Here is a 14,127-nt window from a genome sequence, read left to right as displayed (position 1 = left end):
GAGAAAAAGGACAACAACAAAAAAGATCACCAAGCGTCCCACAGGTGGGACGGTGACTGTTAAGGGGTTAATTAAAAGTAACTGTAATGCTCGCCTTTACCTTCAAGTCCACACATTAATCCTAGAAAAAAAGACACTTGACAAATGAGTCTTAAATACTCTTTCTTAAATACAGTATATCTTGGAGATTTTCATGAATTTGTTTTAGCTTAAAACAAATGAAAAATAAGCATAAAACATTAGGAAGAACTATGTCCGTAACATCAATAAGGTCAAAGGAGACATTGCATTGGCATGTCAGCACAAACTAACAAGCACATACCCAAAAAACCCACAAACCTTTTAAATGACCTTTGCCACATTTCATAAATTTTCAAATATTACTTTTTTTTTTAGCTAATTACTTTTTTCCAATAGCTAATGATTTCTTAAGTTGGTTGACCTTCAGCTCGAGTTGGTGCAGGGGTGACTCGTTAAGTTTACATAATAGTTTTAAAGCTTTGTTGTGGGACATTGACCTGTGGATATATTAGAGGAAAAAACTTCAACCACATAAAGACTGCTTCATAGCCTGTCATCTGATTTATCATCTGCAACAGCTGTCCAATGATCATAAACATCTGTCATCTAAACTTTAGCAAAGATTTCAGTAAAAAAAATACTGTGCAAACTGGCATCAGATCAAAGGTGTCAGGCTATGAAGCAGTTATAAAGCATGTTCATTTCTGGTAGTTTTATGCAGTTGGGTTAAAAAAAAAATGAGACAAAGATATGAGAAAAGGTACCTCCTTTGCCAAAAACTGTGCAATACTGTTTTATCTATTTCAAGACTGCCAGCATGTCAGAGCTGAATCTTCAAGAACGTAAATATGACATTCTGGTGTCAGAAGTACATGGCACAGACTATTTTGGAGTGTCATTCAAAGAAAACAAACATAAGCAGCAGAAAAAGAAAAAAAAGACAGTATGAGAAAGACAAAGTGATGGCACATGTCAAAGAAAGATCAAAAATTCTGAGCCAAAATGACTCAGCTGGGGTTAAGACTCCAAGTTCACTCTTTTTTACGTATTGAAGGACAGGAAATCAAACACCAAACTAGTGGTTTTTCACCGATTAAGTAATTTGCTTCTGGAGAAGTCCAAAACAGCCTGTGGATTCAAGTCTCGACGACAAAAAACTCCCTGTTTGATACGTTTCCTCCAAAGCAGGATCTCTAGCCAGGTTTCTTAGTCCGTTTACACCGCATCAGCCCATCTGTTATCAGTTGTAGTGGAACTTGAAGTGAAAGTTTCCGCCTTCAAAGGGGTTGAAGCCAAAGGGCCATTCTCTGCTTCCTCCACCTCCTCCACCCTGCTGATTCTCAGGGTCCAGAGGGTCCTCGCCAGAATCAAATTTCTGACGCATTTCTGAACAGAAAACAACAAAGAAGAATGCATCGATTCGAAGACACTTAACAATTAGGATTTTAATGTTTTTGACAGAAGCCTCTTATTCTCACCAAAGCTCGATATACAGTATTTGACCAAAAATACAGTAGATTTTTTTTAGTTTATTGTAATACATTTTAGAATGTAATTTATGCCTGTGATGCAAAGTTGAATTTTCAGCATCATTACTCCAGTCTTCAGTGTCACATGATCCTTCAGAAGTCTTTCTAATATGCTGATTTGCTGCTCATTTAATAATAATGATTCTTATTGTTATCAATTTTGCAGCTTAATATATTTGTGGAAATCAGGATTCTGTGATGAATTTAAAAATCAAAACAGAAATCCCTTGTAACATTATAAATGTCTTTCCATTGAGCTTTGATCAATTTAATGCACCTTTAATGAATTAAAGTATTAATTAATTTATCGATTTTCTAATCGATCATGGTTTGCACAAACATGTTAAGCAGCACAACTGGTTTCAGTATTAATGATAAGATTTTTTTTTTTGTTACTAGAAAAATAATGCAAAAATGTTCTTTTAAATTAGAATAATATTTCACAACATTACTGTAGTTTTTATTAAATAAATCCAGCCTTGGTAAGCATAAGACACATCAGACAGAAACACAATTGTTCCAAACTTTTGACCAGTAGTGTTGTACATCCAGCGATAAAACAAAATGTTACAAAAAAAAATTGACTGACAATAGAAAGGACTGAAAATCTTTTGTATTCATGTTTAATTTAGTTTTTGCTGTCATCTGAATCTTCCTACCTGGATCTGTGAGCACTTCCTTTGCTGATGCGATATCAATAAACTTCTTCTCTGCCTCTTTCTTGTCTGCTTCCGACTGGAAGTTATCAGGATGCCACTGCTGAGCCAGCTTTCTATACGCTTTTATGACTTCCTGTTTGTTGGCACTCCTAAAAACAAGTGAAAAGAAACAAGCATCTCAGTCAAACAATCTACTTTCATTGTAACTACTGCAAATGCCCCAGAAACAACCTTTGACCATTTCTGCATTATCATCATAATGTTACAGTTACACCATCTGCAACATTTTGATCAGTCACTGCCTCACCTGCTGACCCCCAGGATCTTGTAATAGTCTCTCTTGCGAGACTGCTTGAGGAGCTTCTGTGCTCGGTCAAGACCTTCACGGATCTCCTGGTTGTCCTGATCAAACTCCCGTGCCTCCTGATAGTCTTCCACAGCTGAAACAGAGGAGAAACGGAGGAAGAAACGGGAGTTTATGCCGACGAAATGAAAAGGTTCGAAAATTCGGTTCATTTTATAGTAGTCAGTGAGAGTTGAACTACCTTTCTCATATTCCTGCAGTAAGATGTAGGCCTCCGCTCGGTCCCGGAGGATGTGGATATTCTGAGGTTCTCTCTGGTGGGCTTCCGAACAAATGTCTAGGGCCTCCTCAGCGCTCTTCATCTGGAGGAGCCAAACGAGGGAGCGAGAGAAAAACATAACCAGTGAGGCTAGACACCAGGAGCAGTCTTATTCTTAGTAACCTCTAATGATGTGGAAGTCAACATACCATATAAATGTTGATTACTAGGACAGCTGGATTTGAAGGGTTTTCATTAGGGATGCACCGATAGGATTTTTTGGGGACGATTTTAACAAACACTTATTGGCCGGTTCCTCTTCCACTTGCTCTCTTATTTGAAATTTTGTCATCAAAATAGATCATGTTTTAAATCAGCAAAGTTCAAAAACACCTGCATTAATTAAATTATACTAGCTGTTTTATTGCTGCATCATCAAATAATTTCTAATGAACATGGATTGGATCTATTTAACATTCAGCAGGCCTACATAAATACAGATACATATTAAATAAACCGTGCTTTTCAGGTAGGTTTAACAGTTTTCAGGCACAGACATGAGTGTACACAAATGGAAAATAAAACTTCACTGTATAAATTAAATGCATATTAATCCTTTATCTTCTAATTTGTTTTTGTTTACATTTTAATATTTTTTGTAAGTTTAAATATGTATGAGATCTCCTTTACTAAGGCGGGACTCTTATTTTGACGGGTTTTCTAGTCTAGTTCTTCAGATTTAAAGTTTGTAAAGCAACTCTCCTTTTTAACATCACATGAGATTGGTGTATTATTATTACAGCTACTGCTCATGCACACAGTCAGTGTGAGGGATTGACAACTGTATTTACTAAAAGGTACGACTCTAGAATTGTAAATTGAGGAAAAATCGGCCGATAAATCGGTGCATCCCTGGTTTTCATCCCTTAAAAAGCTGTAAAATATCTAAATGACATTTTGTAAAGGAACATACTTTGACTAAGCAGAAGCAGATCCTCTCCTTTGCTTTATTAGTGTAGAAAGCCACGTTCGGCTCTGTTCGCATCACAGATTCATACTTCTCAATGGCCTCCTGATACCTGTCATAAAAATAAAACAAAAGAATGAATAAACCATTAGCACTGAAAAACCTGAAATAATAAAAATGCTGTCGATATAAAACCATTCAAAACCAAACCAGTCAGATTTTTAAAACACATTATTATTTTTATTCAGCAAGTATGCATTAAATTGATCAAATGTGACGGTAAAGACATTTCTATTTCAAATAAATGCTGTTCTTTTTAACCTTTCTATTCATCAAATGATCCTAAAAAAAAATTAATATTAAGCAGCACAACTGGATTCAACATTGTTAATAATCAGAAATGTTTCTTGAGCATCGAATCAGCATATCAGAATGATTTCTGAAGCATCATGTGACACAGAAGACTGGAGTAATGATGCTGAAAATCCAGCTTTACTATCACAGAAATTAGTTATTTTTCAAAAACGTAAAAAAAAAAAAAATAAATAAAATGCTTTGCAACATTGCTGTTTTGACTGATATATTGATAAAGACTTTCAAGAGAATCCCAAACCTTTCAACGGTAGTGTATGGAATATGTGACAAAATTAATAATAAGATAAATAAATAATAAAAAATGAGAACAGCACCTCTGTTCTGAGATCAGCTCTTCTGCAGAGTCCAGCTGCTTGCTGAGCTTCTTGACCTGTTTGTAGTGAGCGAAACACTCCTTATCATCCTGATCCAGCTTCAGACACTCACGGATCTGACTGGAAACAGAAACAAGAGGGCAAAAAAGAGACTGGTGTATTATTATTACAACTACTGCACATGCACACAGTCGGTGTGTGGGATTGACAACTGTATTTACTAAAAGGAACGACTCTAGAATTGTCCTTGAAGCAGCTTCCAGGAGATGCTCGAATGCTGTCTGTATGATTTAATAACCAAAGAATGTGGCTGTCATTCATATTGAATCACATACTTAAGCGAGTCGTGATGATCGCCTAAACTGTAATGGAGTTGGCTGAGTTTGAGGAAGGCTGCTCGGTTGTCCGCACGGAGACGTGTTGCTGGTGTCAGGTCCATAATGGCCTTCCGTGGATCCCCGAGTCGGATGTAGCACTCGGCTCTTAGTTCTCGAGACTCTGGATCCCAAGGAGAGAGCTGGAAAACAAAGAAGAGATGACTACAGGACAAAGCTAGATGACAAAGCATACACACTGAGTTTTTGAATCACCAGAGACATGCTAAGCTTAAACTGCAACATTTGATTTGTTATTTGTTTTGGTATTTTATTTGTAGGGCCACTCATTTCAACAGCTCAAATTAGAGAAAGTGGGATAATGAAAGTCATAAAGTGATACGTGATAAAAGGTTAAAATCATGAAGAATACGTCACCTAAACATAATCCAAAACTTTCATTTTATCAGTGAATAATGACTTTATAACATTAAAATACTTTTATTCATAAAGACTGCTTTAAATGGATCAAAAGTTACAGTAAAGACATATATAAAGTTACATTTTTATTTTTAAATTAATGCAGTGCTTCTGAACTTTCTATTTATCAAAAAAAAAAATTGTTTTTACATTTCCACAGTAAGTATTAAGCAGCACATCTGCTTTCAACATTGAATATGAGAAATTTGTAAAATTCATATTTCTAAAGGATCATGTGACACTGAAGACTGGAGTCATGGATGCTGAAAATTCTGCTTTGCCATCACAGAAATAAGTTAAATTATAATATATATATTTGGCCAAATAAATGCAGCCTTGGCGAACCTGGTGGAGAAAATAGAAAATTTCTCATAAAATTAATTGCATCCAAAATAAAAGTTTTTATTTACATAATAAATGTGTGTATACTGTGTATATTTATTATGCATATATAAATACATGCATATATATATTTAAGAAAATAGTTTATATATTAAACATATTTATGCATATAATATAAATATAAGAATCTAAATATATAAATGTATATACATGTAAATATTTGTAAAATATATACTGTATGAGTGTGTATTTATATATACATAATAAATATACACAGTACATATATCATGTAAACAAAAACTTTTATTTTGGATGCGATTTATCATTTGACAGCACTTACCCCAAACATTTCAACAACAGTGTAAGTTTCAGTTTCTAACTCAAACAAAGCTACTGTGTGTATTCAGAAGAGCACACAAGTTCTTTAGATGACTTTTATGCAAATTTTTTATGCAAAACTTTTTTAAGCTTGACAGCATTACATTACACATTTTCGGTTTTACAAAAAAAAGATTCAAGAATCTGAAAAGAATCGTATTTTGTGTTTCACATGGTTTTGGAAAAACATGGTGAATATCACTATTAACACATGTAGCAATATATAAACAACACCTGTTGCTGCATGTGCAGTTTTGATCTCCAGACTAACTCACCTCTATGACTTTCTCCAGCACCTGGACCGTAGTGATGTAGTCTCCACGGTGATGGGCCTCATGCGCCTCTTCCTGGAGTAACTCCAGCTCCTCGGCCTTACTGAGCTGATCATGTGCTTCCTCATGATTCGGGGAACGCTTCAGCTGCAAAGGAGAAACGTTAACAGAGCAGGAGGCAGGAAACAGGAAACCGAACAAAACGGAGCAAAATGTGACCTGCTTTGAGAATGCAGTTGGCAGGTTTTAAAGGAATAAGGGAATTGTTTCACTCACTACTGCTTGGAAGTCTTCTCTAGCCTCTTGAGTACTTCCCTGTTTCAGTAGAATATTACCCCTCTGCAGTCTGGCCTGAAAACACATACACACCATAAACATGTATATACGGTACTGCCACCTAGAACTAAGTTTGATATCACAACCACAGAAATAAACTCACCGCAAGGAAGTCTGGCTTGAGCTGTATGGCCTGGGACAGGTCAGGCAGAGCTGACTTGGACTTTCCCATAGCCAGGAAAACAGCGGCCCGTTTGTAGTATGTCAGGTAGTTCTTAGAGTCACCCTCTGTTTAAGACATTTGCATTGGATAATGAGCTGCATCTTTTCTTTATTTTGAATTACCTACGTACACTGAATGTAACTGCATTTTAATACTAATTAGCATCAAATAAAACAACATTTTGGTCTGTAGATTTTTCATGTCTCTTATGCAGACCAAAGCTTTGAACAATATATATACAGTACAGGTCAAAAGTTTGGAAACATTACTATTTTTAATGTTTTTGAAAGAAGTTTATTCTGCTCATCAAGCCTGCATTTATTTGATCAAAAATACAGAAAAAAAATGTAATATTGTGATATACTATTACAATTTAAAATAATTGTTTTTAAATTTATTATACTTTAAATTATCATTTATTTCTGTGATGCAAAGCTGAATTTTTAGGATCATTATCACATGATCCTTTAGAAATCATTCTAATATGATGATTCATTATCAAAGTTGGAAACAGTTCTGCTGCTTAATATTTTTTCAGAACATGTGATACTTTTTTAGGATACTTTGATGAATAAAAAGTAAAAAAAAAAAGAAGCTATGTTTTTAAAATATAAATATTTTGTAATAACAATATACACTACTGGTCAGTAATTTGGGGTCAGTAATTTTTTTCTTTTTTTTTTGTTTTTAAATAAAATCAATACTTTTATTCAGCAAGGATGTGTTAAATTGATAAAAAGTGATAGTAAAGAAAATATATTATTAGAATTTTTTTTTTATTTTGAATAAATGCAGTTCTTTTTAACCTTTTATTCATCAAATATATTAGACAGCAGAACTGTTTCCAACACTCATAATAAATCAGAATATTAGAATGATTTCTAAATGATCATGTGATAGACTGGATGTTACAAGTGACACTGAAGGCTGGAGTAATGATGCTGAAAATTCAGCTTTGCATCACAGGAATAAATAAGTTTTTTTAAAGTATATTCAAATAGAAAAATATTATTTTAAGTTGTAATAATATTTCACAATATTACTGTTTTTTTCTGTATTTTTGATCAAATAAATGCAGGCTTGATGACCAGAAGAGACTTCTTTCAAAAACATTAAAAATTGTAATTTTACCAAACTAATTAACTAAAATGCATATAAATCTATTTACAAATTTATATTTTTATTTTTATTTTTTTAAACATGGCAAAGCTGAATTTTCAGGATAATTTCTCCAGTCTTCAGTGTCACATGTGACATGATCCTTCAGAAATAACTCTAATATGCTGATTTGGTGCTTAAGAAACTATTCCTATCATCAATGTTGCAAATAGTTGTGCTGCTAAATATTTTTGAGGATCTGAGGATAAAAAAAGTCGGAAAGATTCATCTTTGATGGATAAAATGTTCAAAAGAATTGAAAAAAAAAATCTTCTGTAACAGTATAGACGTCTCTAAACATCATCTTTCTTAAGTAAAAGTATTCATTTGTTTAGGAATTCTTACTGACAGCAATCTTTTGAATGGTACACAGCCTCCGTATGTCACTGTGTTTGTGTGTATATATGTGTCTTACCCACAGCTGAATGATAGTGAGACAGGGCCTCAGCCAGCTGTCCGGCTGCCAGCAGCTTACGGCCCATTTCCAGATGATGCTCAATCTCAACAGGTGTTGCTCCTAACACACCTGAGATAAAGAGACAGGTGACTTACACATGACACCTGCTGAATTTAATAACGAGGCAGCTTTGAAAACCCTCAATCTGCCTGATGGCAGTGAGTTTACATACTGTACCTTAAACTTACATAACAGAAAGTGTTTCTATATCGTCATAATAAAGGGAATTCGACCTGGCATTCCACTGCATGTATGTTTCCATTAACAGTGACAGCACAAAAAGTGAAACCCTGTTGTTGTAGTGGTTATGAAAAACAAAAAACAAAAGTAAAACTAAAATGACTACCGACTCTACTTAACTCTAGAACGGCTTCTGTTTCAACATTAACCATTTAAAAGATCTTTAGATGTATGATATACTAACAACTCCATTATGTGTCTAGCTATCACAATAATGCATACATTAACTAAAAAACGAACTACTCATTAAGTACATCAAATAAATCATGGTTTATGTCCAAAAACATGGTGTTATCATATTAAATGTCCAAAAAATAACACGGTACTGCTACGGTGGTTTTCTTTCTGAACCAAAATCAGATTCTAAAGTGAGAAAAAATGAAAAATTTTACTGAGCTGTCAACCTAGACAGTATCAGATGGCATCGAATGCTGCCTAGATAGGCATCTTACTAAGTTTTAAAAGTCTGTGTTTTTATTTTATACATATTTGAAAGACTTCGGCACTTCCTGTTGAGCACCTGCGGAGGTCCCAGTGGTAGAATTATAGTGCCAGATGAAGAAATCATGTTATTCTGAAATTATCACCATATTCCTGTACCATGATTTTAAGTGATACTTCAAAGAATACCATAGTATTAAATTGGTCCTTGTCCAAAAACATGGTAATACTATGGTACTCCCCAAACAACTCAAGTAAAGGAAGGGAGAAAATGATTTACTTTAAAAAATAAAAATAAAATAAAATAAGTGAGATGTCAGGTGTGCATTGAAAAGTGAAATCTCACCGTCCAGCTGTAGGTCCAGCAGCACACAGAGCAGAGACAGGGAGGACAGGACACTGCTCAAACCTCTCCACCGTCCCGACTCCATGATGACATTTATCACACCCCCGAAATACAGCCGTGTGTCTTTCCACCGGGATTCACAACGCGCAATAGGACAGAACGAGTATTTACACCCAGATCATCCTAACAGCGACATATCCGGCATACTTGGCAAGAACGCGATGTTTCTGTAGTCCGGTTTATAAATATGTCCGAGTGGAATAAAGGAATGCGAAACTCTAGTTCCGTGTGTCTCTCTGCCGACTGCTGAGGTTTAAATGTGTGTTGTTATTTATAGGGTGCTGTCGGCCACCTACTTTTGGAAGTCTCCTCTTGGTGAACCTCCTTGGTGTACAATTCAAATCGCCCTACATTTCAGCGCGGTGCCTGGCTGCTCACATCCGTGTTTGCCGACAAACGTGGTCCCGTCCCATTGGCCGAATTATTTTAGCGCTCTGGACGGACACGCCCACGTCCTGCAATGGACTGATAGCTGAGATGACCCATCATTACTTGGGAGAAAAAAAGTCTGTTCTCTCCTGGCCTTTAGTAAATGAAACCGTTGTTACTATGGTAAATATTCTATTCTATTCTATTCTATTCTATTCTATTCTATTCTGTTCGGTTCCGTTCCGTCCGTTCCGTTCCGTTCCGTTCTATTCTATTCTATTCTATTCTATTCTATTCTATTCTATTCTATTCTATTCTATTCTATTCTGTTCTGTTCTGTTCTGTTCTATTCTATCCTATTCATGCTCTTATAGCATTATACAACACAACAGAAAATAATAGGACTTTATAAAATGTCCCATGTTAACCTTCCACCAAAATAAAACAATGCACTTAAGTTCTAATATTGTATATTATAAAATACAAATAAATTAAATCAGTGTAGGAACAGTGAGATATTTACTGTTAAACATGGTTATTATTTGAGTTGTGTCATTCTGTGGTTTGTTTAATGCGTTGGGATTCTATTATACTCTGTTCTGTTATGAATATATGCTGTTTTATAGCATTATGGAACTGAATAGAATAGAAACGGTATCAATGGTTTAGACCAAAATACCATACTACACTTAAGTTATCATTGTTACTGAAATGAATAAATAAAATAATGTGACCTACTTCAAGCTAAAAAGCTTGAATAAAAGAGAATTTAACAGAATAGACCCTATCAAATATTTACAGTGGTTTCTAATTCATTCATTACTAAAATCAATTGCTATTGTTAATGTGTATAATCAGAATAAATTAATATAGGATTTCATTAGTGAACATTTGTTTTGTAAGAATGGAGAATAAAGTGAAATGTGATATATTGTATTGTTGTTATTGTATAAACTCTGCTGAACAATAAAACATTCCCAAATACATAATGGCATTTTTAATGTCATGTTCTTATTTCATTTATAATTATTAATTTACTTAGTACTAACATTTGAAATAAATGAATCTGGGACCCTCTTTAAACAATATAAGACGCTTAGAATAGAATAGAATAGAATAGAATAGAATAGAATAGAATAGACCCTTTCAAGTATTTACCGTGGTAACCATGGCTTCCATGCTATTATAACTGATATGCAAAACCAGAATAAAATACTATAGGATTTTATTTAATAGTGTAAATTATAAAGTTTTGTAAGAATACAATAAGATATGAAATGTTGTATTATTGTAATTTGTGTGTCGGGTCAAACAATAAAATATCCCCAATACATAATGCCCTTTTTAATGTCGTGTTTGTTTATTGTTTGTATAAAACATCATATAAAACAGAGTCATTTGTACAAATAAATGGAGACGAGATAATTAACATATTTTAAATCTTTTTTCAAATCTTGATTCACGTAACGGCAACAAAATTCTAAATTCTAAACAAAACCGAAGTAATTTCAACTCTTTCATTCTGTATAATGTTCTCTGAGGGGTTTTTGCACAGCAAAACTGACATGGTAACATTTTACTTTATAACTTACTTATCCTTACGTGGCCACAAAACCTCCTGTGCGTTTGGCACTATAACTTACTTATCCTTACGTGGCCACAAAACCTCCTGTGCGTTTGGCACTGTATACATATTTACATAATTGCACAGAGAAAACATCACTAGACAGAATATTAACAGTCAACTATTAATGTAATGTTGTTTGGCCATGAAACTGACCAGAATTGCTTCATTCAGACGTAGGCATTTCTTCCATAAGTGGTCTGAGTGTCTCTCCTGGATGCGGACGCTGAGTAAACTGTTTCACGTGTGGGCTGGTAGTAACTGCAAGAGAGGATGCAGAATGTAAGAAACATAGCCCCAAACACATGCACAAATGCATAAAATAACAAGAAAGGGCCAAATGTTTTATATGAAAGAATGAGAAAGTATGTGAAAGAGAAGCATTGGAGTTAGTTTAAGAGATTGTGACAAAGAAACTCACGCCTTCTCCTCTGTGCCTAATTTGCAGGAGAACATGAGACAAGCTCCACCACAGATGGCAAGAACACCGGAGGCCCAGCCGATGTATAAAGCCTCTCCAAACTCATACCTATAACACACCACAAAAATAACATGCTCAGTCTAACGTGCATAGGCTTCACTCGAACTAAATTTTGTCAAACTTTACACAAACACAAGAGTTTCTATCATTCACTCTCAGAAAAAAAGGCCGGTTCCCTTCCGAAAGGTACACATTTGTACCTTATTTTGCACCTAAATCTTGCACATTAGTACCTTAATGGTAAATATTTGTACCTTTTGAAAAGGTACAGCCACTGTGACAGCTTTTGCACTTGAGTGTTCAAATACATGTAGACCTATACACTCTTAAAAATAAAGGTACTTCACGATGCCATAGAAGAACCTTTTAGTCTAAATGGTTCCATTAAGAACCTTTAACATCTAAAGAACCTTTACGTTTGACAAAAGGTTCTTTGTGGCGAAAGAAGGTTCTTCAGATTATAAAAAGGTAAGAAAGAGATGGTTCTTTAAAGAACCTTTGACTGAATGGAAACAGCTTTTGAAGCAGCTTTTGAAGCAGCTTTATTTTTAAGAGTGTAAAGCACAGCTGAGGGCAGTAGTTGAGTATTAAATGAAAACATTTCCCTTTTAATTTCCAGTAGAGTGCTTACTTTTGGCCAGGGTAAAGCGGGTTGAAGAACTCTTGAGTGATGTTGGCGGCGTACCAGGACACTGATATCATCGTGCACAAACCTTTGGATGGGATTAAAAACATAAAGTTTAACAGATGCAATAGCAATAAAGCTTTCAGAATGTGAATCTGATAAGAACTCTTTTAAAGATAGCTTGAAAAGCACATTCACCAATATGAGATTTCAGTCATGGTAAAGTTTAATTAGTAATGTGTCTTACCCTGCAGCAGGAAAAATGCGCCTCCTGTTCCTGCGATCCTGCCTTTCAGTACGTAGTTGTCACTGGCGGCCTTCGAGCACTGCATGCCGATGAGGGTGGCCACCACTCCGAATGTGCCAGCTATCACTGCTGCGATCATAAGAGCACGCGACGCCTGGATATAACCTGGGGAAACAGAAAAGATTTACCATTATATTACAGTATCAACAAACCTACTCAAAGATCTGAATACAGTATTAGGAAAATAAAAAATGTTATCAAATATATAGGATTTTATATATACATAAATCGATAACCACATGAAATAAACAGCATACAGAAAGTCAAATAGGCATAAAAATAATTCTTTAGTAAATAAGTAAATAAAAGAATGACAAAGAAAATACATAAATAACAAATAGCCTAGCAGTAAACAAAAAAATAAACAAAAATAAAATATCGAAAGAATAAATAAAAGAAAGAAGGAAGGAAGGTCAAATGAACTTAAAAGTATATAAAATAATTAGCTATAAACAAACAAACAACATTGTATATTTTAAATAAATAAATACATTTATAAGACAACTAGCCTGAATAAATAGTAAATAGCAGAAAACAAATATTATATTGAAAGAAAGAAAAAATAACTTCTTTAAATGATTTCAAAACACATGGAATAAGTTGTTTTGAAGATTAAAAAATAATTATGGTAACCACATTTTCCCCCGAAATGAAATTGATTTATAGTGGTGGCTGATATCACATTGCTACAACTGTGATAATGAAATTATTAGTGAGTGATTGTTGTCCTACCAGACAGGGCCAGGAGAGAGGGGAATTCGCGACAGTTGTGCACTCCCGTCGAGTCCGTCGCGCAGGACATCCACAGGTTCTCGTAAAGGGTCGAGGTGGTGATCACTGTCCCGTCTAACGTGGATACTTTCCAGTAACGGTTCGGGATTGTGACGCCAACCATTATCCAGCTCAGAAAGCCCAGAATTAAAGCAACGACTTCAATAATCGGATCCATGGCTGTTTTGCTTGCGCCAAAGTCATCCACAATCGATCTTAGTGTTTTTATGAGTTTCTCTGCTTTATGTAAGCTAGTTGTTTTTCAAAATAATAGAAATATCCAGGTTTTATTAATTTCTCGAGCTGTTTCGTGAGTTGAGCCAGTTATTCCATCGAGATTGCAGCAGTGTGACATATAAAATGTGTGGTTAACAGGAGGGATGGGTCATTTATAGGCTCTGTTTGCCCTCCCCTCTCGAGTGCATGTCTCGCTTTAGGATTTTACACCTCGAAACTCAACAGGTGGTTATCACTGAAGTCCAATGGTCGTTCCCTGACCTTCACTGGCAGTGCATCCGTTATGTCTCAAGGTCTC

The 14,127-nt window shown here is 35.0% G+C and overlaps 2 protein-coding genes across 3 annotated transcripts; both read right to left on the bottom strand.

Moving 5' to 3' along the window:
* Nucleotides 1–149: 149 nt before the first annotated feature.
* On the bottom strand, nucleotides 150–9,848 carry dnajc3b (DnaJ (Hsp40) homolog, subfamily C, member 3b). The gene is made up of 12 exons (XM_042727010.1): nucleotides 9,356–9,848; nucleotides 8,287–8,397; nucleotides 6,654–6,778; nucleotides 6,491–6,565; nucleotides 6,218–6,361; nucleotides 4,764–4,945; nucleotides 4,429–4,548; nucleotides 3,746–3,851; nucleotides 2,755–2,875; nucleotides 2,517–2,649; nucleotides 2,210–2,358; nucleotides 150–1,407 (listed from the first exon to the last, which is right to left on the bottom strand). Exons 1-12 carry the CDS (start codon nucleotides 9,438–9,440, stop codon nucleotides 1,262–1,264), a joined length of 1,497 nt encoding a protein of 498 aa, XP_042582944.1. The 5' UTR covers nucleotides 9,441–9,848; the 3' UTR covers nucleotides 150–1,261.
* Nucleotides 9,849–11,287: 1,439 nt separating this feature from the next.
* Nucleotides 11,288–13,956, bottom strand: cldn15a (claudin 15a). 2 transcript variants are annotated; one of them, XR_002016662.2, is made up of 6 exons: nucleotides 13,554–13,956; nucleotides 12,762–12,926; nucleotides 12,521–12,602; nucleotides 11,830–11,937; nucleotides 11,451–11,669; nucleotides 11,288–11,399 (listed from the first exon to the last, which is right to left on the bottom strand). XR_002016662.2 is itself a non-coding variant. In XM_019098530.2 (5 exons), exons 1-5 carry the CDS (start codon nucleotides 13,768–13,770, stop codon nucleotides 11,579–11,581), a joined length of 663 nt encoding a protein of 220 aa, XP_018954075.1. In that variant the 5' UTR covers nucleotides 13,771–13,956; the 3' UTR covers nucleotides 11,288–11,578. The 2 variants fall into 2 exon arrangements, 1 of the variants encoding a protein (XP_018954075.1); XM_019098530.2 differs by having other exon boundaries at nucleotides 11,288–11,669.
* Between the last annotated feature and the right edge of the window lie 171 nt (nucleotides 13,957–14,127).

This window comes from Cyprinus carpio, chromosome B7 (genome assembly GCF_018340385.1).
Source record: "Cyprinus carpio isolate SPL01 chromosome B7, ASM1834038v1, whole genome shotgun sequence".
NCBI lineage: Eukaryota > Metazoa > Chordata > Actinopteri > Cypriniformes > Cyprinidae > Cyprinus > Cyprinus carpio.
This window is presented reverse-complemented; position numbering and strand designations above follow the sequence as displayed.

What these genes read in the sequence shown, in the direction of transcription:
- dnajc3b (XM_042727010.1), bottom strand. Translation starts at nt 9,440, where the DNA reads ATGGAGTCGGGACGGTGGAGAGGTTTGAGCAGTGTCCTGTCCTCCCTG. An exon ending in ACTGCAGGAATATGAGAAAG is followed by an intron (nt 2,650 to 2,754) that starts GTAGTTCAACTC and finishes CCTCTGTTTCAG; the next exon opens with CTGTGGAAGACTATCAGGAG. An exon ending in GGAAGTGCTCACAGATCCAG is followed by an intron (nt 1,408 to 2,209) that starts GTAGGAAGATTC and finishes TTTTCTGTTCAG; the next exon opens with AAATGCGTCAGAAATTTGAT.
- cldn15a (XM_019098530.2), bottom strand. Translation starts at nt 13,770, where the DNA reads ATGGATCCGATTATTGAAGTCGTTGCTTTAATTCTGGGCTTTCTGAGC. An exon ending in CTCTCTCCTGGCCCTGTCTG is followed by an intron (nt 12,927 to 13,553) that starts GTAGGACAACAA and finishes CTGTTTCCCCAG; the next exon opens with GTTATATCCAGGCGTCGCGT. An exon ending in TTAGGCACAGAGGAGAAGGC is followed by an intron (nt 11,670 to 11,829) that starts GTGAGTTTCTTT and finishes CCTCTCTTGCAG; the next exon opens with TTACTACCAGCCCACACGTG.